The sequence below is a fragment of the Ascidiella aspersa genome, chromosome 3, assembly GCF_963924565.1.
Source record: "Ascidiella aspersa chromosome 3, kaAscAspe10.2, whole genome shotgun sequence".
In the NCBI taxonomy this organism is placed as follows: Eukaryota; Metazoa; Chordata; class Ascidiacea; order Phlebobranchia; family Ascidiidae; genus Ascidiella; species Ascidiella aspersa.
In genome coordinates this window covers 36,875,064-36,897,290 of record NC_139449.1, presented here as the reverse complement: position 1 = coordinate 36,897,290, position 22,227 = coordinate 36,875,064, and the positions used below count along the sequence as shown (strand labels likewise).

At 37.0% G+C, this 22,227-nt stretch overlaps 1 protein-coding gene across 1 annotated transcript in view; it reads left to right on the top strand.

The window, feature by feature from the left end:
- The first annotated feature begins 13,142 nt into the window (after positions 1 to 13,142).
- LOC146162802 (3'-5' exoribonuclease HELZ2-like) overlaps positions 13,143 to 22,227 on the top strand; it is a 42,689-nt gene continuing 33,604 nt past the window's right edge. The window contains 3 exon segments of the mRNA XM_083385304.1: positions 13,143 to 13,218; positions 21,326 to 21,483; positions 21,778 to 21,831. Coding sequence (XP_083241430.1) covers positions 13,143 to 13,218; positions 21,326 to 21,483; positions 21,778 to 21,831 — 288 coding nt within the window.

The window sequence follows — 22,227 nt, the reverse complement described above, 5'->3', positions numbered from 1 at the left end:
AAAGTCGTTACAGGTCAAGTCTAACAGGCGAAAATCTTCGTATGCAGCTGAGAGATGCCACATCGACAAGCAAAAATCTTTCCAAATTTCTCATTGAGCAAAAAATTTCAGTAAATATTTATTTCCTATTTTTATTATTTCATATTTTAATATTGCGTTAATTAATTTCAGCTGTATGGTTCGCATGGGTTTTGATTAGTTTCGTTTGATGAACAATTGTTTGTGATTTTAACAGGTTTTATTGTATGAGTAAAAAGTTATGCGTCCCGCTTACTCAGCGATAACTGACAAAGTGGCCCGCGACAGCAAATAGGTTCGTCACCCTTGATCTAAAGAGTAAAAAGCCTTTTTTTGGCGGAAAGTTGAATTTAATTTCGCCCACCGTGAAACAACTTTAAAGCTCTTAACGGTCCACTGAGCTTCGGTAATTTTGTCAAACTTTGAGTCATTTAACACTTTTTACCCAACCTTGGTGTATTTTAAACAGCACTTTTGTTTTCAACTTTTGGCCTGCAACCATATTTTAGGGTAAATCACCTTCTAGCTCGTATTTGCCGTTAACGCTAGTGAATATGTGGACTGGGTGACGCTAGCGTTGACAACAGACGCTGAGGCCAGGCGCAAAACACACCTGATGTGAATCAACCTTAGGGGTAAACAACAAGCCGAGAAGCCTTGCGTTGGGCGAATTCTCGTTCCAAGCTGCTCCTATGCGATGGAATGGCGAGACAAGCTCCATTCAGTTGTATCAAGTGACATCAGCTGACGCACGTATTTTAAGGCTGGGAGCGAGTTGTGCTTTGTTCGCCAAACTTCGAAGGTAATTAGCCACAACTTTCCTGACTGGTGTGTTTTCGTCGAATCGTGTCTGCCTCGTTTCAGGTCAAAGGTTATCACTAAACACCAATCGCACATTACAATTCAAAAAATAATTGACAAAAATACTTTGAAATTCCTAATTGAACGACACTTTTTTCAAGCTCACTACAGTTTTTGTTGAATAAATATTTATATTTCATTCGTTTAACAAAAAACAAGTTAAAAAATGTTTTACCCCAAATGTTAAAATTGTTTTATTTTGTTTGTCTCTGGCGAGTTTTCACGATATAAGTTTAACGCAGTCTGTGATAGTTAAGGGCATTGTCTATGAAATAAATAATTTAACTTTATTTTGAGCAAGTTTTCCTGTCAACCATGGTAGAGGCATTAATAAAATAAGTGAAAGTCAGGTCGTAAAGCCGTGTTTAACAGCAACTAAAGCGTAGAAAACCCTTTCGGTATCGCAAAGCTGAAATACTTTAACTTTGAAATGTATCGTTTGGCCTTTTTGAAGTACGTAGGTAAATATAAACATTTCCCGGTCCATGTTGGGCTTACACGTATGCTTAAAGGCAAATGTTAAATATGGACTGTTTGTTTTAGTTATGTTTTTGCCTTTAAAAAATTATGTTTAAAACCTAACATTGAAATTACCGCCAAAAAACACAGACTTTTGTACCCCTGCAATAATATACAACGATGATTTCGCCTACTCATCTACTGGCACATTATTGTTTTTATAGTGCAACAATAAACCTACTGGGCAAAAGTATGTGTGTGTGTGTGCGGTAAATATAAAATGCGAGTGTAACTTATTTCTGTCCATGTGTAAGGTGTAGCTACTTGCGTTCAAGAAAGTAAGAAATGCGGCTCTTGGTCACTGGTTAGCTACCCCTGATATGTGCCCTACACTCGTGAGGAATCAAATCACAGCGAAGGTAAATAGCGACGAATGTTGCTCAATAGTATCATGTGACGTCAGCTGACGCGTTGCTTTCAAACCTGCCGCGACTGAAAGTGTTTTGATTGACAGCTTTTGTAAACCCAATTACCAAAGGCTGTTTGCTCTGCTTTGTACAACAAAAATGGCCGCTATAACGTAAACAAAGCGCTCATCTAAAGCAAAACCTCATGCTTCGAAGGGCGAGAGTTCAAATCCTACCGCCTGCTAGTTTAAAAAACAAATTTTCCTTGACTGATTTTGATTAGTTTTCCGAAAGCATCCGCGTACAACCGCTGTTTGCACAGATATTAATTTCCGTGCTACTTCTAGAGCAGGGGTTGGCAACCTTTTTCGAGTCGCGGGCCAAAAACAAACTCAGAAAGGTCTCTGCGGGCCGCACAATATGTTAACTAAGAATTGTGTTATTGAATGTTAGAACAACTTTGAATCAGGCGGGCCTCTAATCTTTTTTGTAGTAAAAACGTGTTTAATTACATTTAAGGAGGTAGTTAGTGTTGGCGCACACGCGAAAAAAGCGTTTGTTTGGTAAAAAAAATCGAGTTCACACGTCGTCATCCATACTACTAATGAAAAGTGTAATAAAAGTACTTTAAAGATAGGAGATAACCTTCATAGTAATGTAGTTTGGTGTTACTAATCTTTTTGTGTTTTGGCGAACCTGGCGAGCACAACGAGCGCGATTTTTTTTGGTACCCGTATTTCTAGAAGCGCTGATCGACTTCAAAAGACAGCCTTCAAACGTAAACGAACCGAACGTGGAAAAATTATTTGCGCAAAGCGCGAACATTTTTGCACTAACGTAGGTAAAATAGTCAAAAAGTGAGCCTATTTGAAATGGACTCGTGTCTAGTCTGTCAAAGAGGCGGCGGGCCGGATGAATTACATAGTTGGGCCGGCCCGCGGGCCGTAGGTTGCCGACCCCTGTTCTAGAGGGACACAATGCGTTACAATGCATTTACAAATAGTTTATTGCCTAAATAAGAACGCCAAGTTTGGGGTGCTTATTTTTTAATGAATGCAGCGTTACTTGCTTCTGGTACCATTACGCACATAAAGCCGAATATTTAATACGAAATATTTAGATCCAGTTGTGGAGCGCAAATAAACCTGATAAAATGCGGAAAATTTTGAGAAAGCACTGTAAAATATGTAAAAAAATACTCACTTGTTTCTACAAAAGCCTGTAAAGCACTAAAATTAGGTAAAACTGTGGTTGCGTATCAAAAAAAAGTGTTTAAATCTACAAACTTTATTTGAAAACGCGAAACAAAATTTTAAGCAAGTTTATGTCAGATTTCTTTGTGTTTTTTTTTTAATAATTAGATAAATCCTGTTATACACGGTCGTTTATAACTTAACATGTGTAAGAGTTGTGCCATGATAAATATACACGTTACTCACTAGCTCCTGCTAGCGAACAGTGAAAGTTATTTTAATATTTGTACAAATCGGCAAAAACATACAACTGGGTTTTGCTTGGGTATTTCTAAAACACCATCTATAACCAAATATAAAAACATTGAACTTAAACATAAAATATATTACGGCCCGCCAATAACTTGCAGAGGTTGGTGTGGCCCGCGACTAGCAAAAGGTTGCCGACCCCTGTTTTAGTGCGTAGTATGGGACGTATAAGCAGTAGGCTCTGCGAAAAGTGGGATCAACTGGTATTAGGCTGAATTTATAACAAAACGTAAACCTGACAAAAACAGCAATTCTGACGAAACGCAAACTGACAAAAACAGTAATTCTGATAAAATGTAAACCTGACAAAAACAGTAATTCTAATAAAATGTAAACCTGACAAAAACAGTAATTCTAATAAAATGTAAACCTGACAAAAACAGTAATTCTAATAAAATCTAAACCTAACAAAAACAGTAATTCTAATAAAATGTAAACCTGACAAAAACAGCAATTCTGATAAATGTAAACCTAACAAAAACAGTAATTCTAATAAAATGTAAACCTGACAAAAACAGCAATTCTAATAAAATGTAAACCTGACAAACACAGTAATTCTGACAAAACGTAAACCTGCAGAAAGAGTAGTTCTGACAAAACGTAAACCAAACAGAAACAGTAGTTCTGACAAAACTTAAACCTGACAGAAACAGTAGTTCTGACAAAACGTAAACCTGACAAACACAGTAATTCTGACAAAACGTAAACCTGTCACAAACAGTAATTCTGACAAAACGTAAACCCAACAAAAACTGAAATTCTGACAAAATATAAACCATGACAGAAACATTAGTTCTGACAAAACGTAAACCTGACAAAACAGTAATTCTGACAAAACGTAAACCTGACAAAAACAGTAATTCTGACAAAACGTAAACCTGATAAAAACAGTAATTCTGACCAAATGTAAACCTTACGGAAACAGTAATTCTGACAAAAGGTAAACCGGAAAAAAACAGTAATTTTGACAAAACGTAAACCTAACAGAAACAGTAGTTCTGACAAAACGTAAACCTATCAGAAACAGTAGTTCTGACAAAACGTAAACCTGACAAAAACAGTAATTCTGACAAACAAAAACCTGACAAAAAGAGTAATTTCTGACAAAACCCTAAAAAAACAGTAAATCTGACAAAATGCAAACCGTACAAAAACAGTAGTTCTGACAAAATGTAAACCTGACAAAAACAGTATTTCTGACAAAACGCAAACCTAACAAAAACAGTATTTCTGAAAAAACGTAAACCTGACAAACACAGTAATTCTGACAAAAAATAAACCCGGCAAAAAAAGTAAAGCTTGCAAAAAGCTTTTTGCAGAACAGTACTGTAAATGTGAAAAAAACTCTGGGGAAAATCGCGGCAAGTTATTTTCACAGGCACAAACACCCAAGTTAGGTAACAATAGCAATTGTTATTTAACAAAAGCATAGACACAAAATACAATAATGGATTTCTATAGTCTCGAAAGTTTTTTCCACCAAAAATTAAGCTTTAATGTCGGTACATCAATGCTATAGTTAAATCTACAAGCGAGACAATGGTCAACTTGATATAGTTATCATACTCTTACTTTTACACAGCCTTAATGTGATTCTAAAGTGTCATAGAGTTCTCACACAAAAAGTTGAATCGTTCGTGTTTAAATCATTGTTTGGCGCCAAACATTACTAACCGCTGATTGGTCCAACTTGTGGGAGTTTTTTGGGGCGTATGCCGCGGCAATATCTCATTGCGATTGTGACGTCAAATAACGGTGTGTTGCGCTACAAAGACAATCAACTCTGTCTTCAGGAATTTTAAACAACAACAATTGTTACGTTATATTCAATAATGGAAAGCGTTTCTTACGTCATAAAGACCAACAGCGATCAAATTGTATTAAAACGAATGTTCAGGCGCTTTCGCGTTAGAAAGATTTATTGGAATCAAGTAACATCAGCTGACGCGCGACTTGTTTATTCTGGGCTCGCGATTCCTTTGTTCAAAAAACTTCGTCGCTTTAGGTTTTCACACCAGACGCGTTTAGCGTTAACGGAAACGTCCACAGCTAAGGCAAGGGTTCTTAAACTTTTTTTAACCCGGACTCCTACATATTTAAACATCACGTTTTTAGTTTCAAAAATGACGTCATAAATTTATGTCACAGTACAAATAGACTTCATAAATATGCTGGTTCCAGTCCCAAAATGGGAAAGTGAAATGGAGTCCATTTTATTTTTAATTAAACTTATATAACAAGTATTATCTTAATTAGTCTTTGACGAACCCCTTAAAACTAGTTCACGGACCCCCAAAGAGTCCGTAGACCTCAGTTTAAGAACCCCTTACCAAAGGCGTAAAAAAACGATTTCGGTTGCCAAAAGTAGAAATCTTTCAACGTTAACGCTCATGGTTAGGAGCGAGGAAATTTGCCGTTAACGCTGGCGACGCGTTATGTGTGAACTGGACGACGCTAGTGTCTCGGGTGAACTTTACAATCGGCGAAATGCTTTGAGGCGTTTCTTTTCTGCCGATGAAAACTACACAAGGGCCGCACGGTTTTACCGTAGACCATTTTAACTTTGAAACCTGTCGTATATTTTAAGTGGCTTTTACCAAAATCGCAGCACGCTTAAATTCCACATGTAATTTTCGGCATTATTTGCCGCCCTATAAAGCGAAACATTTGCGCACTGTTAAATTTTGGCCCTTTGCGAAAATGCAATATATGAAAAAGCTTGTCTCTACAACAAATAAACATTTTGTTAAATTTACAGTCGCAACCATAATTTATTTCTTCCTTTTTACTTAAAACACAATAGGGAACAGGGTTCTCATAAAAAAAGAATTACAATAAGTCGTTTTTGCGCATATCATCACGTTTTAATGTTCATACAATCATAAATAATTTTTGAAAGACATTTTTAAATGTAACATCGACGATTCTGATAGTTGTGGAAAACGCTTCAAGTTATATTATCTTGCTTGATTGCTCAGTTAATAGATTAGTCGCGTTAACGTAAGGGTGTGGGTTCGAACCTTACCCAGCTTGTTGCTTAACATAGTTTAGACGGTTGATCAATCTTCTAAGTAAGCTAAAATACAACACGTATATTCTAATAATACTTGGTCAACCGCAAAAAGCTTAGTCTGGAATTATGTTAAATTTCCATTTACCGACCGTGTATCGCTATAGATAACTTTAGCAATAGATACGCGAAAAATAACCTAAAATGCAAACTGATAAAGACCTCACAGCATAACGGACTGTTTCATTTTGTTTAACCACGCAAAATTCAGGTTGATTAAGCAAATTATCGCGCGTATTACAGGTGTAATTTATTTACATAGCAGGTAAAACTAGAAATTAGTCCCTTATCAGTTAGAAAACATAATTAACCTGGGCAACGCAGCGTATTTTATCTAGTATTTTAGTAAGTTTATCATTCGGTCAGGTCGCAGTCAGTCGTTGTGTTCGCCACAGAAGAAAAGGTGCACGATGCGTTAGCGAGCGACGAGCGAAACAAAGCTTTAAGAGTTAAAAGAGAATTGCTTTGGGCTAGATAAAAGAAGGCAACACACGGGAAAAAATGCGACCAGGATTTGTTGTTTTATAAACCGGCTTCATTCCCGCTCGCAGAACCTGTCAGAAATAGCTCTACTCAAACGTTAAAACCATTTTTCGTTAGCTAAATATATTTCGTATTGTCCCTCGAAAACGATTGTTCTTAGCGTAAACCCCGAGTGTTGTGTGACCCCCTGAAGCGAACTGTTCACACATTCGCTGTTATAATTCGCCAGCTGAATAATGATTTTATTATGGAGGGTAATATCGAATTAAAATTTGCACTCAAGCGTCCGACAAGTTCCTACTAATGAGCACTCGCCAAGACGAAATAACACTAAAAAAAATATCAGTACGTCATCAATACGTCATCTGCGAATTACTTCATAAATGTTTTTCCAATAACTTACGATGCCTTACTGTTTCGGTGCGTATATTGCCGGCCTCGGTTGTTTACCGAATATTGAATGCGTAGGACTTTTTACCACGTGCGATGAGCTTGTTACGTGTATAGTTACGCAAGCGTGTATTGTTAGCGGTATACGATCATTGGATGTTACTGCTTTTATCTCTTATTTGTTTCAGTTATATACATGTAAGTTCAAAATGCAAAAAACATATCACATGACATGAAATACCTATTTCCCGTCCAGCGCACATATTGCAACTTTTAGGGCGAAATAAAAATGTTACGTCTTTTTAAACAATCTTTTAGCTTTGCGGTTTACAGTTAAGTGTTACTGTTGATATCACGTCAGGCGACTAATGGATTAATGGATTATTTAGCACTCTACTGAAGATATAACGCTGAACGTGAAATTTTTTGCTTTTTTGGGGGCTAAAATTGTCACATTCACCTTTTTAAATCATCAGCTGTAAGCTATAAACACGAGTTTTTAGCAAACTTCACGCACGTGATACAACATAATTATGTAAGAGTGATTAGGAGGCCACAGCGTTGAAGTTACACTTTGTTTTAACGACGCAAAACTGGGAGTTGCAAAATTTTGCGTAAATTGAAACAGAATTATTTAAGATCGTCGAAACAACACCCAGTAATATTAGAACTAGTAAATACCTAATTAACCTGGGAAAGGCCGGGTATTTCGTATAAGCAATAAGTATATTAATAACTGGCATAAACTAATACTTATTTCTTTTAACCGATATTACAGCACTCTAATCTTATAACAGAAAATCATTCTTAGGCGTAACTTCTTTTAAACTAAAAAGTTTTGAAAGTTGGCGCCATTTTATAGATTTCTTACACAAAAGGTGTTCTTTCGCGGTCGTTTCCAAGGCAACGGCCCGTTTGGCGCCAAACAACGCTCTTCGCTGATTGGTCATTTCTGCAGGAGTTGTTTGGGGCGTGTGAGTCGGCAATGTTTTGTTGCGGTTGTGACGTCAAAGTGCTGTGTGTTACGCTACAAAGACAACCTTCCCATGCTCAGCCAACGATTGGGTTCCAAGCTAGCACATTCATCGCCAAACGTCAATAATGGAACGGCGTTTCGTCATAAAGACCAACAGCAATCCAATTGTTGCAACCCCAACGTCCCGAGCGCTTCTATTTGGTGTCGAGTGACATCAACTGACGCGCGGCGCGTTTATTCCGAGCGCGCGATTCCTTTGTTTGAAAAGTTAGATGCTAATTAAGGGGAGGGCGTTTTGATTGACATCCAGGATTGTTGCCGAATGTTGAAGGCGGGTCACACTTACCACATGGTCGGAGTCTGTCGCTTTAACAAAAATGGTTGAGAAATCAACGAAAATACTAAAATGTTGAAACCAGGGCCGGGAGCTCTGCCAATTTTTTTATTTTTTTAGATAGAGTGATTTTAATGGTTCAATGCTACGTTTAGTGTTGAATGTGCTTTTATGCTATCCTATGGTTTACATTAAAATTGCACATGGAGTTAACTATAACTCCAAAACATGTTCCTTTGTTTTGCGGTTTGCAAGTTTTGAGCTGCTAATAGTTCCTCTGTTTGCGCCCTTTTCTCTATATTTGAAAATTTTTTCGACAGATTTAGGTTATGTTTAGTAAAATAAATCTCGTCCTGTTGACGGCTATCTACTTGTTGTGTTGCGAACAGGGTTTGGGCACTGGGACATTTGCCAAATTTAACTAACTAAGTACAAACGTAATTTCCAACTTTTTGTCGTGTTTGTAGACACTTTGTAGTTTGCAGTCTCTGCGAATATATCAATGTAAGTTTTCTGTTTATTTGTTATCAAAAAACAATAAAATATTAAAATTACAGTTTTTACTAACTTAGATAAAGGATAAAAGACAACAATATAACGTATAACTACTAGATAGGAGTAGATAGCTGAAAAGGACTAAAACGATGACGTCATTGTTTTTCGTTCCCCAATTAGAGGTGAATAGGGGTGCGGACTCCAAAAGCAAATGTAACCCTTCTCTTAAAACTTTATTTAGACTATACTTTCAAAACTATTATAAAATTTAATGGTTTTTGTTTACAGCGACTAAGTATTTCATATTTACAAAAAAATTCTCCACCACCCCCGCGTCAAGTTACCCTCTACCACAACATTTTTTGTTTCACCCCAGCGCTAGATGCTCGCTCGCCCAATAACACCCTATTGACACTTGATTATTAGGCGAAGATTATCGCGAAGTAATTGGTCGCCCGAAAAAACGCTGACGCCGCATTTAAAGCAAGCGTTATAAATGTGTCGCTGATATTGTGCTTTGAACATCCCTCCTCGCAATGCTCCCTTGCGTTAATTGCACGGTGGGTGAAAGTTTATTCACGGCCTTACCTCTTTGTGTATTACCGCGACAATACAATGAAATACGATTTAGAGAATATTTGAAAAAAACGTATTTGGGAATATTTGCTATTCGCACCTGTTTCCTATGTTACTCCAATCCAACATATCAACACACAATTTTAAGTTGTGTAGGCCTGGTGTTGATATGTTGGAGTGGGGTAACAAACGAAACAGGTGCAAATTCTCCTACATTCGGTATATTTAAATCGAGTTAACAGCAAATCGTAAATTTGTTTCTGTCTTAGCGGAAATTACGGAACTACATTTATAGATTGATAAACGTATGCATAGAGTACATTATTTCTATACCTAATGTAGGCCAACCATTTACATAATATGTCACAATGTGCATTAATAAAATGCATTTTTATTTCCTATTCTTATCACTTCTTGAACTAAAAATATTTCAATGATTTCCTCATTTCATTCTCTGCCGGAGCAAAACAAAATATCACGAGGGTCGAGCGAGAGGAAAATATATCCCTCGACAAGCCCCTACAAAATATCCTATTCTTCTTTGTTACGGTAAAGTTCACGTTCGGCTTTGCTGGGCTGCTGCACAACAACCTCATTCACACATGGTGTCACCTAAATAACGTCTGACTCATTTAACACAACACATAAACCTCGCCCATTCAATTATTGCGCCAACTAAACAGGTCGGGTTATGGTTGACTGCCGCACTATAACCCAGAGCAGATGCGTAGCTACGGAGTCGGTTAGGTACATATATCCCCAATAGGGGCGCCAAAATAAGGCTTACAAATGCCAAAATAAGACTGCTCCTTCATTAACACAATTGTTCTATTAAAATTTGATTTTTCACCTATGAAGTAAGGTATATTATGTTAATGCAATAAAAAATGTGGTTAAACATGAAGGAAGGGCAAAAATTTAATAGTTTGCCCCCCAAATACCTGGCTACGCCTCTGACCCAGGGTTAATATTACCTATTTATTTGCCCTCTCCAATCATCACTAACCCAAACAAAATACCATTTGCCAAAGACATTGCACGCCATCTTCGAATTTTCGTTCTACCATTTGTTTTTCGCCAATGACTAAACCTGCCTTTTTATGTCTTAGCGTTTACATGGTTATTGTATGAAACTCACAACGTTCTAACTTAACGTTTGCAAATAAAGTGTTTGCTGTTTAAATGTAACTAGAAAACATTTCGTACTAATTAAATTTAAGAACAGAAATTGCTTCTGTTTAGTTTAGACAAACTTCGAATATAAATAATAAGAAGAAACAAAACGTATTCTACAGCAAACTACATTCGGTATATTTAAACTGAGTTGATCGTAAATCATAAATATTTATCCTGTAAAAGCTGAAAGTACGAAATACAATTCACCGAAATTGAGTCAACATACAGGCGAGTTAGGGCTGGCAAATATGAAGTTTGTCTTCCACAAAGTAGCTCCTCATTTCATTCTCTGCCAAAGAGAACAAAATATTCGAAAAAATATGTCCCTTGACAAGCCCATACAAAATATCTTATCCCTCTAAAGTTCACGTTCGGCTGTGCTTGGTACACAAGTCACAACAACTTCAATCGTAGCGTCGACTGAACAGGTCGGGTTGCGCTTGACTGCCGCACAATAACTCAGGGATGATATTAACTATCAATTTGCACTCTCCTTTTCACATGAGCGAAAAACACTAAAAACCGGTACTGGAAGTTCTTCAGAATTTTACCATGCCTTGGTCCGTGTAATGCCTGTTAAAACACAATTTAAATCTGTAGTTTCGAGCAATATGCAAAACACTTTTATGTGCCTAATGCGCAACCTATTTAATCGAAAGTTTTGCTAGTTGTTGAGGCCTGGTTTTGATATGTTGGTTAAGGCAACATGCACGACAGGTGTTAACAAAGAGGTCCATGTTACCACCGAAATTCGCATTTAAATTTAAAGCGGTAAAATATGTTGTTTTGTAGCAGCAATAAGTTATTTTCCAAAGAAGCCTCTTTCTGAAAGCCAAGTCGCACGCGCAAATTATTTCACCAGTGACAATAAGAGGCGCACAGATTGGTGTCTGTCGCTTCGTGCTTCGCAAACTCAAAAATCGCTTATTGTTCAGGGTTGTTCCTAAGAAAATATTTACACTCGCCAACCTGGCGAGCGGCTATGAATCAGAACTCGCCCAGCCGAAATACCACTCGCCAAATTTGTTGGCACGCCGTCTGCAAATTTCCGTCCTAGCGCAGTTATTTTTGGTTTATCGTTAACCTGTCTTATGGTTTCTTTACGTAAACATTAGTTTTTCTAAAAGTCCTGTCGTTTATTGCCAATACTTTTTACAGTATTTAGTGCAAAACATAACACTGACAATTTAGTAGCCACGGCCTGTCTGTTTTCCTTTTTGTTTAAATGCTCGGGACGTTTCACCGCAGGTTGCTTCGCGCCAGAAACAAAACGCAAAACTTCGCCTAACACTATAGTTACTGGTTGAACAGCAAATAATCACAAAATAATTGTAAATTTACAACTAAACCATTCTTTCGCACAGTTAACAAACATATGAACCAAAGCAGCTCAGCATGTTGGTTTGTATATTTTATTTTTTCCTTTATTTGCTTCGGCGAAGGTAGTGACTAAACTGCCAGTTGTTAATAGGGACTATAATACATTTAGGGGGAAATGTGTGTTTACAGCAGGGTTGCGGAGTCGGTTAAAAATAACCCGAGTCCGACTCCGGGCAAAAAATAAAATAAACCGGAGTCAATCTCCCGCGTCCCAAGTCTGGTTTCGACTCTACAGCCTGTATTCCGCCGATTTACGCAACTAAATACGGCGGTTTTCAGCAATCCACTTATATGGGTGTCATATAATTCATTTACTCACAATAAATAGTTAAAAAATATTCCACCACATGCTATTCCGCACTTACAATTTAAAATTAACGGCCATAACTTTTAAAACTTGGTACTGCACTTGGGCACGGCGACCTGGGTTGTTTTACGTGGACCTACTCGAGTCCCGAGTCCGCCTTCGCATGGTGAGAAATGCCGTTATGTGTCAATCTAGTATCAAGCGCTTCTATATAAAACCACTACAGTTACAATGTTTAGACGTGCTTTGAATTCAGAGTAATGCGAAAGGTATACACAGCAGCAGGACCGCTCGCACAACTGTTGGGCTTCCGAAGCAAGGAAATTGACTCCTAAATATATAATTTTTTGTGTACTAATAGTTACCCCGCCCCTAAGAACTAAATTTATAAGATTAACAAATAAAGAAATTCGGAAAAACTATATTGTAAAAAAATTACGAAAGAATACTTGCAGTTGCGCCTCGGTACACGACAATTGCACTTGTACAGCTAAGCCCGTACGGCAGAAATTTTGCCCTAGTCTGAAATGACATAAGCGTTGTTGGATTGCTGTCCTGGACTCCCCTTTTATTGCGTACGGGTGAAATTCCCTAGTAAAACAAAATCTCACCAATGCATTTTCTGAAAAAACGCAAAAAACTTATTTGTTTGTGTCCCGTAACATGTAATTAGTGGAAAAACATGCTCGCATAATTATCTTTTAAACTATGGATATCGAGCAGTTGCTCATCGGAGCGCACAATGAGGAAGCGTGCAAAACATTTATGGATTTTACCCTTTTAAGTGCGAGGATCTAAATATGCAGTGTTGTTCCTAAGCAAAAAATTACACTCGCCAGTTTGGCGAGCGGCTATCAATCAGCACTCGCCAGGACGAAATAACACTCGCCAAATTTTTGGCACGCTGTCTGCAAATTTCCGTCCTATAGCGCGGTCATTTCTTGGGTTATCGTTAACCTGCATTTTTCCAAACGTAAACACCAGATTGTAAACTTTAGATTTTGCGCGGGAGAGACAATTTTGCAGCTTTAAATTGCGCGGCTGTAATAAAGTTATCTGTAAAATTTGCACGGCTGAAAATGCAGTACTATACTGAAAACCGTTAGCGCGACGAAAGTTTTGCGCGTTTGAGCGATTTTTCGCGGCTGACTGAATTTTACGTTGACTTTACATGAAATGCGCGGCTGTGACCGCGGCCGACCGGGTACTTTCCAACCTATCGTAAACATTTGTTTTTATAAAAGTTTGGTCGTTTATTTTTATGCATGGATGAACAAATGAATGGATGAACAAACAAATGAATTACCTATAAAGCAGTTTACGCTTAAAACAATGTTTTTCAGCCGAAGTATTCTTTAGTGAAAAAATAACACTGTCAATTCCTTGCGCTCTCTTTTTTCGTATTCTGTTTTTTCTGTGCTTCAAGGACGTTTCATCCAGGTTGCTTCGCGCCACAAACAAAACGCCACATTTCGCCTAACACTATAGTTACTGTTTGAACAGATAAAATAATGACAAAATAATTGTAAATTTACAACTAAACCATTTATTCGCTGAGTTAACAACCATGCATCAGAGGTTCTGTGCGGCGCGATGCCCTATAGTGGGTCGTTTCTATTTTCCAAGGGCGTCCGCAAAGGTTTCGATTCGTATCTATCTTACGGTATAAAATATTTACATACAGTTATCTTACGTAGACTAATTACTAATGCTCAGCTGTAGTTACACAAATAGGCGATATTTCAAATATCGTAGTGTTCAGTGGTCCGTTTTAGTCCCTCAAAATATTTAAAAAAACGTTTCTTTTAAATATTATTATAAGACATTTGCTTTGAACTTATTGTTACCCAAAACTGCACGTCCAATAAACTTTTCCAAAGGCGTCAACGACGTTGAAGTTAAACAATAAACCTCATAACTGTTTACCACTGCAGCAATGACGTCTTTGATTGTTTGCCGGTAAACGATTTTTTTAAACGGGACAAAGAGTTTTTATTACGAGCTTTGAACGTGACTTCGATTAACCTTATTATTTGTGTAGTGTTGAATGTATTTGCACCTTAGTGTTTAAGAAAATAATTTTAGTAGTGGCGCTTGACACAAGTTGTCCTGCACCAACTAATTACATTTTTAGCCGAAGCCACTCGCCAGTCGGGCGAGTGGGTGTCAATCTGCACTCGCCAAGAGCAATTTGTACTCGCATTGGCGAGCGGGCGAGTGCTTTTAAGTCCAACCCTGCTATGCGAAAAATCTACCTGCTATGTTACGTTCGACTAGCGTGGTTTGTCAAGTGATGTCTGCCCTTGCAAAACCTTTGACGACCCCCAGTTTAAGAACGTAAGGCAAAGTTCGTGTTAGACTTCTTTGTGTTTTTGTTAAATATTCCGATCAAACGGAACCCCCCAAGACCTTTAAAAGGCAAAAAATTGAGTTTAAAACATTAAATTTACTACAAAGTATGTACATGTAGCTTCGGCTAGGACTGAACCCGTTGGACAGAGTCAACTTCACGAGATAGAAACGGAGCCCGAGACGGCAAGAAACCACCTGCTGAGTCTTAACCCTGCGAATGCGTAAAGTTTAGCTCACACAGGACGTTAACGGAAAACGTCAGCACCTAAGAATTTGCCGTTAACGCTGGCGACGCGTTGTGTGTGAACTTGGCGGGTGACGCTAGCTTGACGCCGGACGCAAAACTCGCCCAGTGTGAACAATACATAAAGCTCATAAAGGTCGCTTCCGTAATTTTGTCAAACTTTTATTTATTTTAACGTTTTTACCCAATCTTGGCGTATATTAAGCAGCACTTTTGTTTTTAACTTTTGGCCTGTAACCATATTTAAGGGTAAATCACCTTCTAGCTCGTATTTGCAGTTAACGCTAGTGAATATGTTGACTGGGTGACGCTAGAGTTTGACAACAGACGCTGAGGCCAGGCGCAAATCACGCCTGGTGTGAATCAACCTTAGGGGTAAACAACAAGCCGAGAAGCGTTGCGTTGGGCGAATTCTCGTTCCAAGCTGCTTCTATGCGATGGAATGGCGAGACAAGCTCCACTCAGTTGTATCAAGTGATATCAGGTGACGCACGTATTTTAAGGCTGGGCGAGTTGTGCTTTGTTCGCCAAACTTCGAAGGTAATTAGCCACAACTTTCCTGACTGGTGTCATTTCGTCAAATCATGTCTGCCTCGTTTCAGGTCAAAGGTCACAAGCAAACACCAATTGCATATTACAATTTAAAAAATATTTAACAAAAATACTTTGAAATTTCTAATTGAACGACACTTTTTTCAAGCTCACTACAGTTTTTGTTCAATAAATATTTATATTTCATTCGTTTAACAAAAAAACAAGTTAAAAAATGTTTTACCCAAAATTGTAAATCCGTCCCGTGATCATCAGACCTTGAAGTTATCCGGCATTTATGAAAAAGGTTTGGTGGCCCCTGTAATAATGAAAGAATAAAAAAACAATATTTTTATTTTTAGACCCGATCCTTATAATAAAAACAAGCGCCGAATGGTAATAATTGAAATAAAATAAACCTGTCAAAATATTTATACCGTTTGTGTTCCGTGTGCATTCAAAAATCAAAAATGTTTTGTTTTATTTTGTGTGTCTCTTGCGAGTTTTTACAATATAAGTTTAACGCAGTCTGTGATAGTTAAGGGCATTGTCTATGAAATAAATAATTTACCTTTATTTTGGGCAAGTTTTACATAGTACACCTGTCAACCATGGTAGAGGCAATAATAAAATAAGTGAAAGTCAGGTCATAAAGTCGTGTTTAACATCAACTAAAGCGTAGAAAACCCTTTCGGTATCGCAAAGCTGAAATACTTTCACTTTGAAGGTTTCAAACTGTATTTTTTGGCCTTTTTGAACTACGTAGGTAAATATAAACATTTCCCGGTCCATGTTAGGCTAACACGTATGCTTAAAGGCAAATGTTAAATATGGACTGTTTGTTTTAGTTGTGTTTTTGCCTTTAAAAAATTATGTTTGAAACCTAACATTGAAATTCCCGCCAACAACACAGACTTTGTACCCCTGCAATAATATACAACGATGATTTCGCCTACTCATCTACTGGCACATTATTGTTTTTATTGTGCAACAATAAACCTGCTGGGCAAAAGTATGTGTGTGTGTGCGGTAAATATGAAATGCGTGTGTAACTTATTTCTGTCCATGTGTAAGGTGTAGCTACTTGCGTTCAACAAAGTAAGAAATGCGGCTCTTGGTCTCTGGTTAGCTACCCCTGATATGTGCCCTACACTCGTGAGGAATCAAATCACAGCGAAGGTAATTAGCGACGAATGTTGGGTTGCTTATTTTTCAATGAATGCAGCGTTACTTGCAGAATTATGCGTATTAATAAATGTTATTGGGGGTAAAGTCCTTCCGGTACCATTACGCACACAAAGACCAATATTTAATACAATAGATCCAGTTGTGGAGCGCAAATAAAGCTGATAAAATGCGGAAAATTTTGAGAAAGAACTGTAAAATACAGTGTTGGGCTTAAGCACTCGCCCGCTCGCCAATGCGAGTACAAATCGCTCCTGGCGAGTGCTGATTGACACCAACTCGCTCGACTAGCGAGTGGCTTCGGCGAGAAATTTAATTAGTTGGTGTAGGACGACTTGTGTTAAGCACCACTACTATACGAAATATTACTTAGCGCCAGTTATTTCCTTATACACCAAGGCGCAAATACATTCAACACTACACAAATAATAAGGTTAACCGAAGTCACGTTCGAAGCTCGTAATAAAGATTTTTTGTCCCGTTGTATGATCGTAATAAAGACGGCCAACAATCAAAGACTTCATTGCTGCAGTGGTAAATAGTTAAGGTTTAATGCTTAACCTTTACGTTGTTATTTTTTAAATCTTTTACCTGGTCGTTGGCGCCTTTGGAAAAGTTTACTGAACCTGCGATGTACCCAGCGATAAGAATTTTACTTTTCTGTATTTATTGATTGTTTATATAAGAAATTATAAGCAATTGCTGTAGTTTTTGGCAACAATAAGTTCGAATGCAAATGTCTTATTTTATTTGTAAGTAGTGTTTTTTAAGATGTTTTAAGGGACCGAAACAGCCCACTGAACACTACGGTATTTTAAAATATCGCCTACTTAACTACACCCGAGAATTAGCAATTCGTCTACGTAAGTGTGTTGTTGCGATCTCTTAAGTTCATAGCGGCCAACCAAGCCAAAACTTAAAAAATAACTGTCTGTGAATATTTTATATCGCAATTATGTTTAGATACGAATCGAAACCATTGCCGACGCCCTTGGAAAATGGAACGACCCACTTTAGGGCGTCGCGCAACACAGAACCTCTGGTGCATGTGGTTGTTAACTTTGCGAATGAATAATTTAGTTGTAAATTTACAATTATTTAGTCATTATTTGCGGTTCAGCCAGTAACTTAGTGTTGGGCGAAATATGGCGTTTTGTTTGTGGCGCGAAGCAACCTGCGGTGAAACGTCCTTTATGCACAGAAAAACCACAATACAAAAAGATAGCGCAAGCATTTAAAAAAAAAAATGGAAAACAGGCATGTCGTGGCTACTAAATTGTCAGTATTATTTATTTTCATTATAGATTGTAGAAAAATATTTCGGCTAAAACTTTCTTTTAACCGTAAACTGCCTTATGGGTCATTAATTTGTTCATCCATGCATGGAAATAAACGACCAGACTTTTATAAAAACTAATGTTTATTAATAGCCGCTTATTTGTGTGTTTTTTTAAATAATTAGATAAATCTTGTTTTACACGTTCGTTTATAACTAAACATGTGTAAGAGTTGTGCCATGGTAAATATTATTTACTCACTAGCTCCTATTAGCGAACAGTCAAAGTTATTTTAACGTTTTGTACAAATCAGGAAAAACATACAACTGCGTTTTGCTTAGGTATTTCTAAAACACCATCTATAACCAAATATAAAAACACTAAACTTACACATGAGCAAACACAAGCCAGGCAAAAACGATAATTCCAACTATACAACCTGGCAAAAACAGTAATTCTGAAAAAATATGCAACCTACAAAAAACAGTAACTCTGACAAAAAACGTGAACCAGAAAAAAACAGTAATTCGAAAAAAATGTGAAACCTACAAAAACAGTAATTCTGACAAAACATAAACCAGACAAAAACAGTAATTTTGGCAAAATGTAAAATTTACAACAGTAATTCTGACAAACCAAAATCTAAAAAACCGTAATTCTAACAAAATGTAAACCTGACTAAAATCAGTTATTCCGACATAATGTTAATCTGATAAAAACAGTAATTCTAAAAAACGTAAAACTCACAAAACAGTAATTCTGACAAAACGTAAACCTGACAAAAACAGTAATTCTGACAAAATGTATACCTGAGAAAATCAGTAATTCTGACAAAACGTAAACCTGACAAAAACAGTAATTCTAAAAAACGTGAACCTGACAAAAACAGTAATTCTTGCAATAAGTTTTTAGCAAATAGTAAATCTGAAAAAACAAACCCAACTAACAAAAGCAGCAATCTAAAAAACCATAATAAAATGGCGGCAAGTTATTTTCTCGGACTAAGGTAGGTAACAATAGCAATTGTTATTCAACAAAAGCATGAACAAATAATACATTATTTGATTTCTATAGTCTCTGACATTTTTTAGCAGCAATTGTTAAAGTTAAAAACTTAGACAATCTTCAGCAATACTTCAAAGTATCAACATTTAAAAATAGTTATTATTTGGTAGATTACTTTGACACTTGTGTGATTGCATTTTTCTGTTGCTGCTTTATATAGAAGCCATTTTCCAATAGAATGTGTTAGAAAACTAAGTAGTTCTATTCTATATTACATTTCTAAACGGACACAACAGCATTTAATAAAATAAAGTGTGTCTTAACCAAACTAGCAATACAATCATATTTGATCAGTACTCCTGGTAGTAACAATATTAAAAAACTTGACATGGCTGGTCAACTTTTTTGCTGTGCAAGCGAAAAACAAAATAAAAACACAGTATCTTTACCAAGCGCTGATACTTTTGCAACGTGCAAGTTATGAATAAAGTACGCATATGCTTTGCGTGTAGCTTAAGAGTGTTTAGAGAAAATGTCGATATTTGTAGTGCAAATCCACTTCTTTAAGTAACTATAGGCTTTCATTGCACATCAAACATATTGCTTTCTTGACGACTTGAAGAATAAACAAGTACAGAACTGTGGAAACCGAAAATCAGTTTGTTTGGATGTTATAAGCAGGGACGTGCATTCAGGGGAGGCAGGTGAGGCAGTGCTCACCTGTCAACATCTGGCAAAACAAAATATATATCAAGCAAGAGTTATATCAGTTATACCTCTACGGCAAATTTTACGTTTCTATACATAAAGCGTACTTTATTTTTGCTTCTATTTCTGTTGCGTTATTCATATTAAGCGTTCACGCGGTGAAAATCATTGAAATACATTAATACGCGAAGTGAGGCAGCGCCAAGCCGTGCCGCTCTTCAGATCACAAAAGAGCCATACACTGCATTACGCGTGCCCTTTTCTTTCGCAAATTCTCTCGGAAAATACGAGTAGCGATTTAGCTATGATTTGAGGCATGTCTCAATTGTGACGTCCACGCTATGAAGCTTATCTTTGTCCAGCTTAAATGCCGGAATATTGCGTGTACATTGACTTCTTGTAGTGTAAAGCTCTAAAGTTGAAGTCATATATAAAGGCAGACGTGTTGCAAATTTAAAAGTTTTGCATCAGACGACTGGACAAAAAAATAACACGCAACTTTTAAAGAGATTGGTAAAAAGGAGTTGTTGTGTGGCTGTCATAGGGGTAGTCAGGGGTGCCACGGGCCTCAAAAAAACTATAAATTTTGTACTCCCAATAGTAATTTGTTTTGGAGCTTTTATGAGCAGTAGCCTACCACAATATTCGATCACAGGCATGCCACGCCTTCAATTATCTTGCACTTTTACGTCATAAATATTTTTATATTTCCGGCGATAGAAGGTAATATAGGATTTAAAAAATTTAAATATTATCCAACAACCAAAGTTTTTGAGCAGCGCTTAAACAACTTAAATAACAAGCTGTACAATTTATACTCAAACGTTTCACACAATAGAGTTAGCTCCACCAGGCAACATATCAATAGATAGAAATCGCTCTTCTGGTGTAAACACAAAATAGTTAAAAAATTCTAAAATAATTAAAATTTAAAACTTGACCTTGATTTTCTTTAAGTTTAAACGTCAGCCGCTTTATAAAAAAATCTAAAATATTTATACGCCTATCAGTTTGGTATCGGATCGGCACCGATATCAAGTATCGGACGATTACCGATACTACCCTTGATATCGGGCATCGGCTTCAAACTGATATTGACATAAAGTATCGATCCTAACCGATACCAAGTGCATTATTAATATCACGAAACGAGTTCAGTTATCTCAAACCTGCTTTTTGTTTAATAAATTCACCTTTCAAGAAAGATATTGCTCATGTCTGGAAATAAATTTTTTGTATCGTATTGTCACTGTAGGAGCGCAACACAACCTTTCAGCAGCACGTAGTTTGATCGAGTGACCTTACATCAACACAACGAGACACAGCGAGGCACAAGAGACGCATGTCGCGTGTCGCGAATACAATAATGAAACGACACGCTACAAGACAAATTAGTGCATTGTCCAAGACCTAAAAGTCGGACTTTTCGATCCTTTGGATACACTAATTGTCGTCGGCCTTTTTGCTCGAACCCTATCTAGAATTAGACGAAATACACCCATTAACAAAGATTACCAAAAGTTAAGTGCTTTTGGTTTTGAAATCTCAAATTGTACCACGTGCTTCACAATAACGTTGTTGTTACCCAGGCTTGCTGCTTGAACGACTCGCTACTCCCAAGGCACGTATCTCTCAGCATGGTTCTACACAAAGTATCACAACTGTCCGCTCTAAACCCACAAGCGGTCGACTTTGTACCAAGAAACCGCGCAAGAGTCCCAACAACACCACTGGGGCAACGCAAGCGGTAACAATTCCGCTGCTTCGGGTGCCGATGCTACACCAGAAGACATGGTAAAAATATGTTATATTAAAATGAAATCAGTTTACCTTATCTGTAAAAATGAAAATATACAAAAAACTAGCTCAATTATAAGAATCTGTAAAGTTTTTTTTATAACCCAGTTAGTATCGACAAACTTAATATTTTAACAAGTTTTGCTGAATATTATATAATGTTTATAAGTTAACATATGTCATGTGTGCTTGTTGTTACAAGATAGCAAACATACTTGTATATAATATTATGCTTACATTTCAGTATTCTGTTGGGTCTCAGATTGATTATGAAGAATCGGAGGGTTCTGACTCAGAGGTATAATAATAATTATTTAATAAAGTTTTAGCAGTAGTGTTATTTTGGTGTTGTAACTTAAGATAAGGCATCTTTTTTTCACTTAAATAACAATTTAATGACAGCAATGCAGCAGCACCAAGAACAACAAAAACAGCACAACAGAAGACCAACTACAGCAATGATAACAGCAGCACAAACAGCAACAATAACAGCTAAACAGTGAGAAAAGCAACAAAAATAATAACAGCAATAACAACGATACCAATAACAGCAGTAAGAGCAGTAACAATAACAGAGATACGAGCAACAAGATTAATAAATCCAACAACAATGGCAATAATAACAAATAAACAACAATCTAGCTATGATAACAGCAGCAACGGTGTAAAAACAACAAAAATAACAATGAAAAAA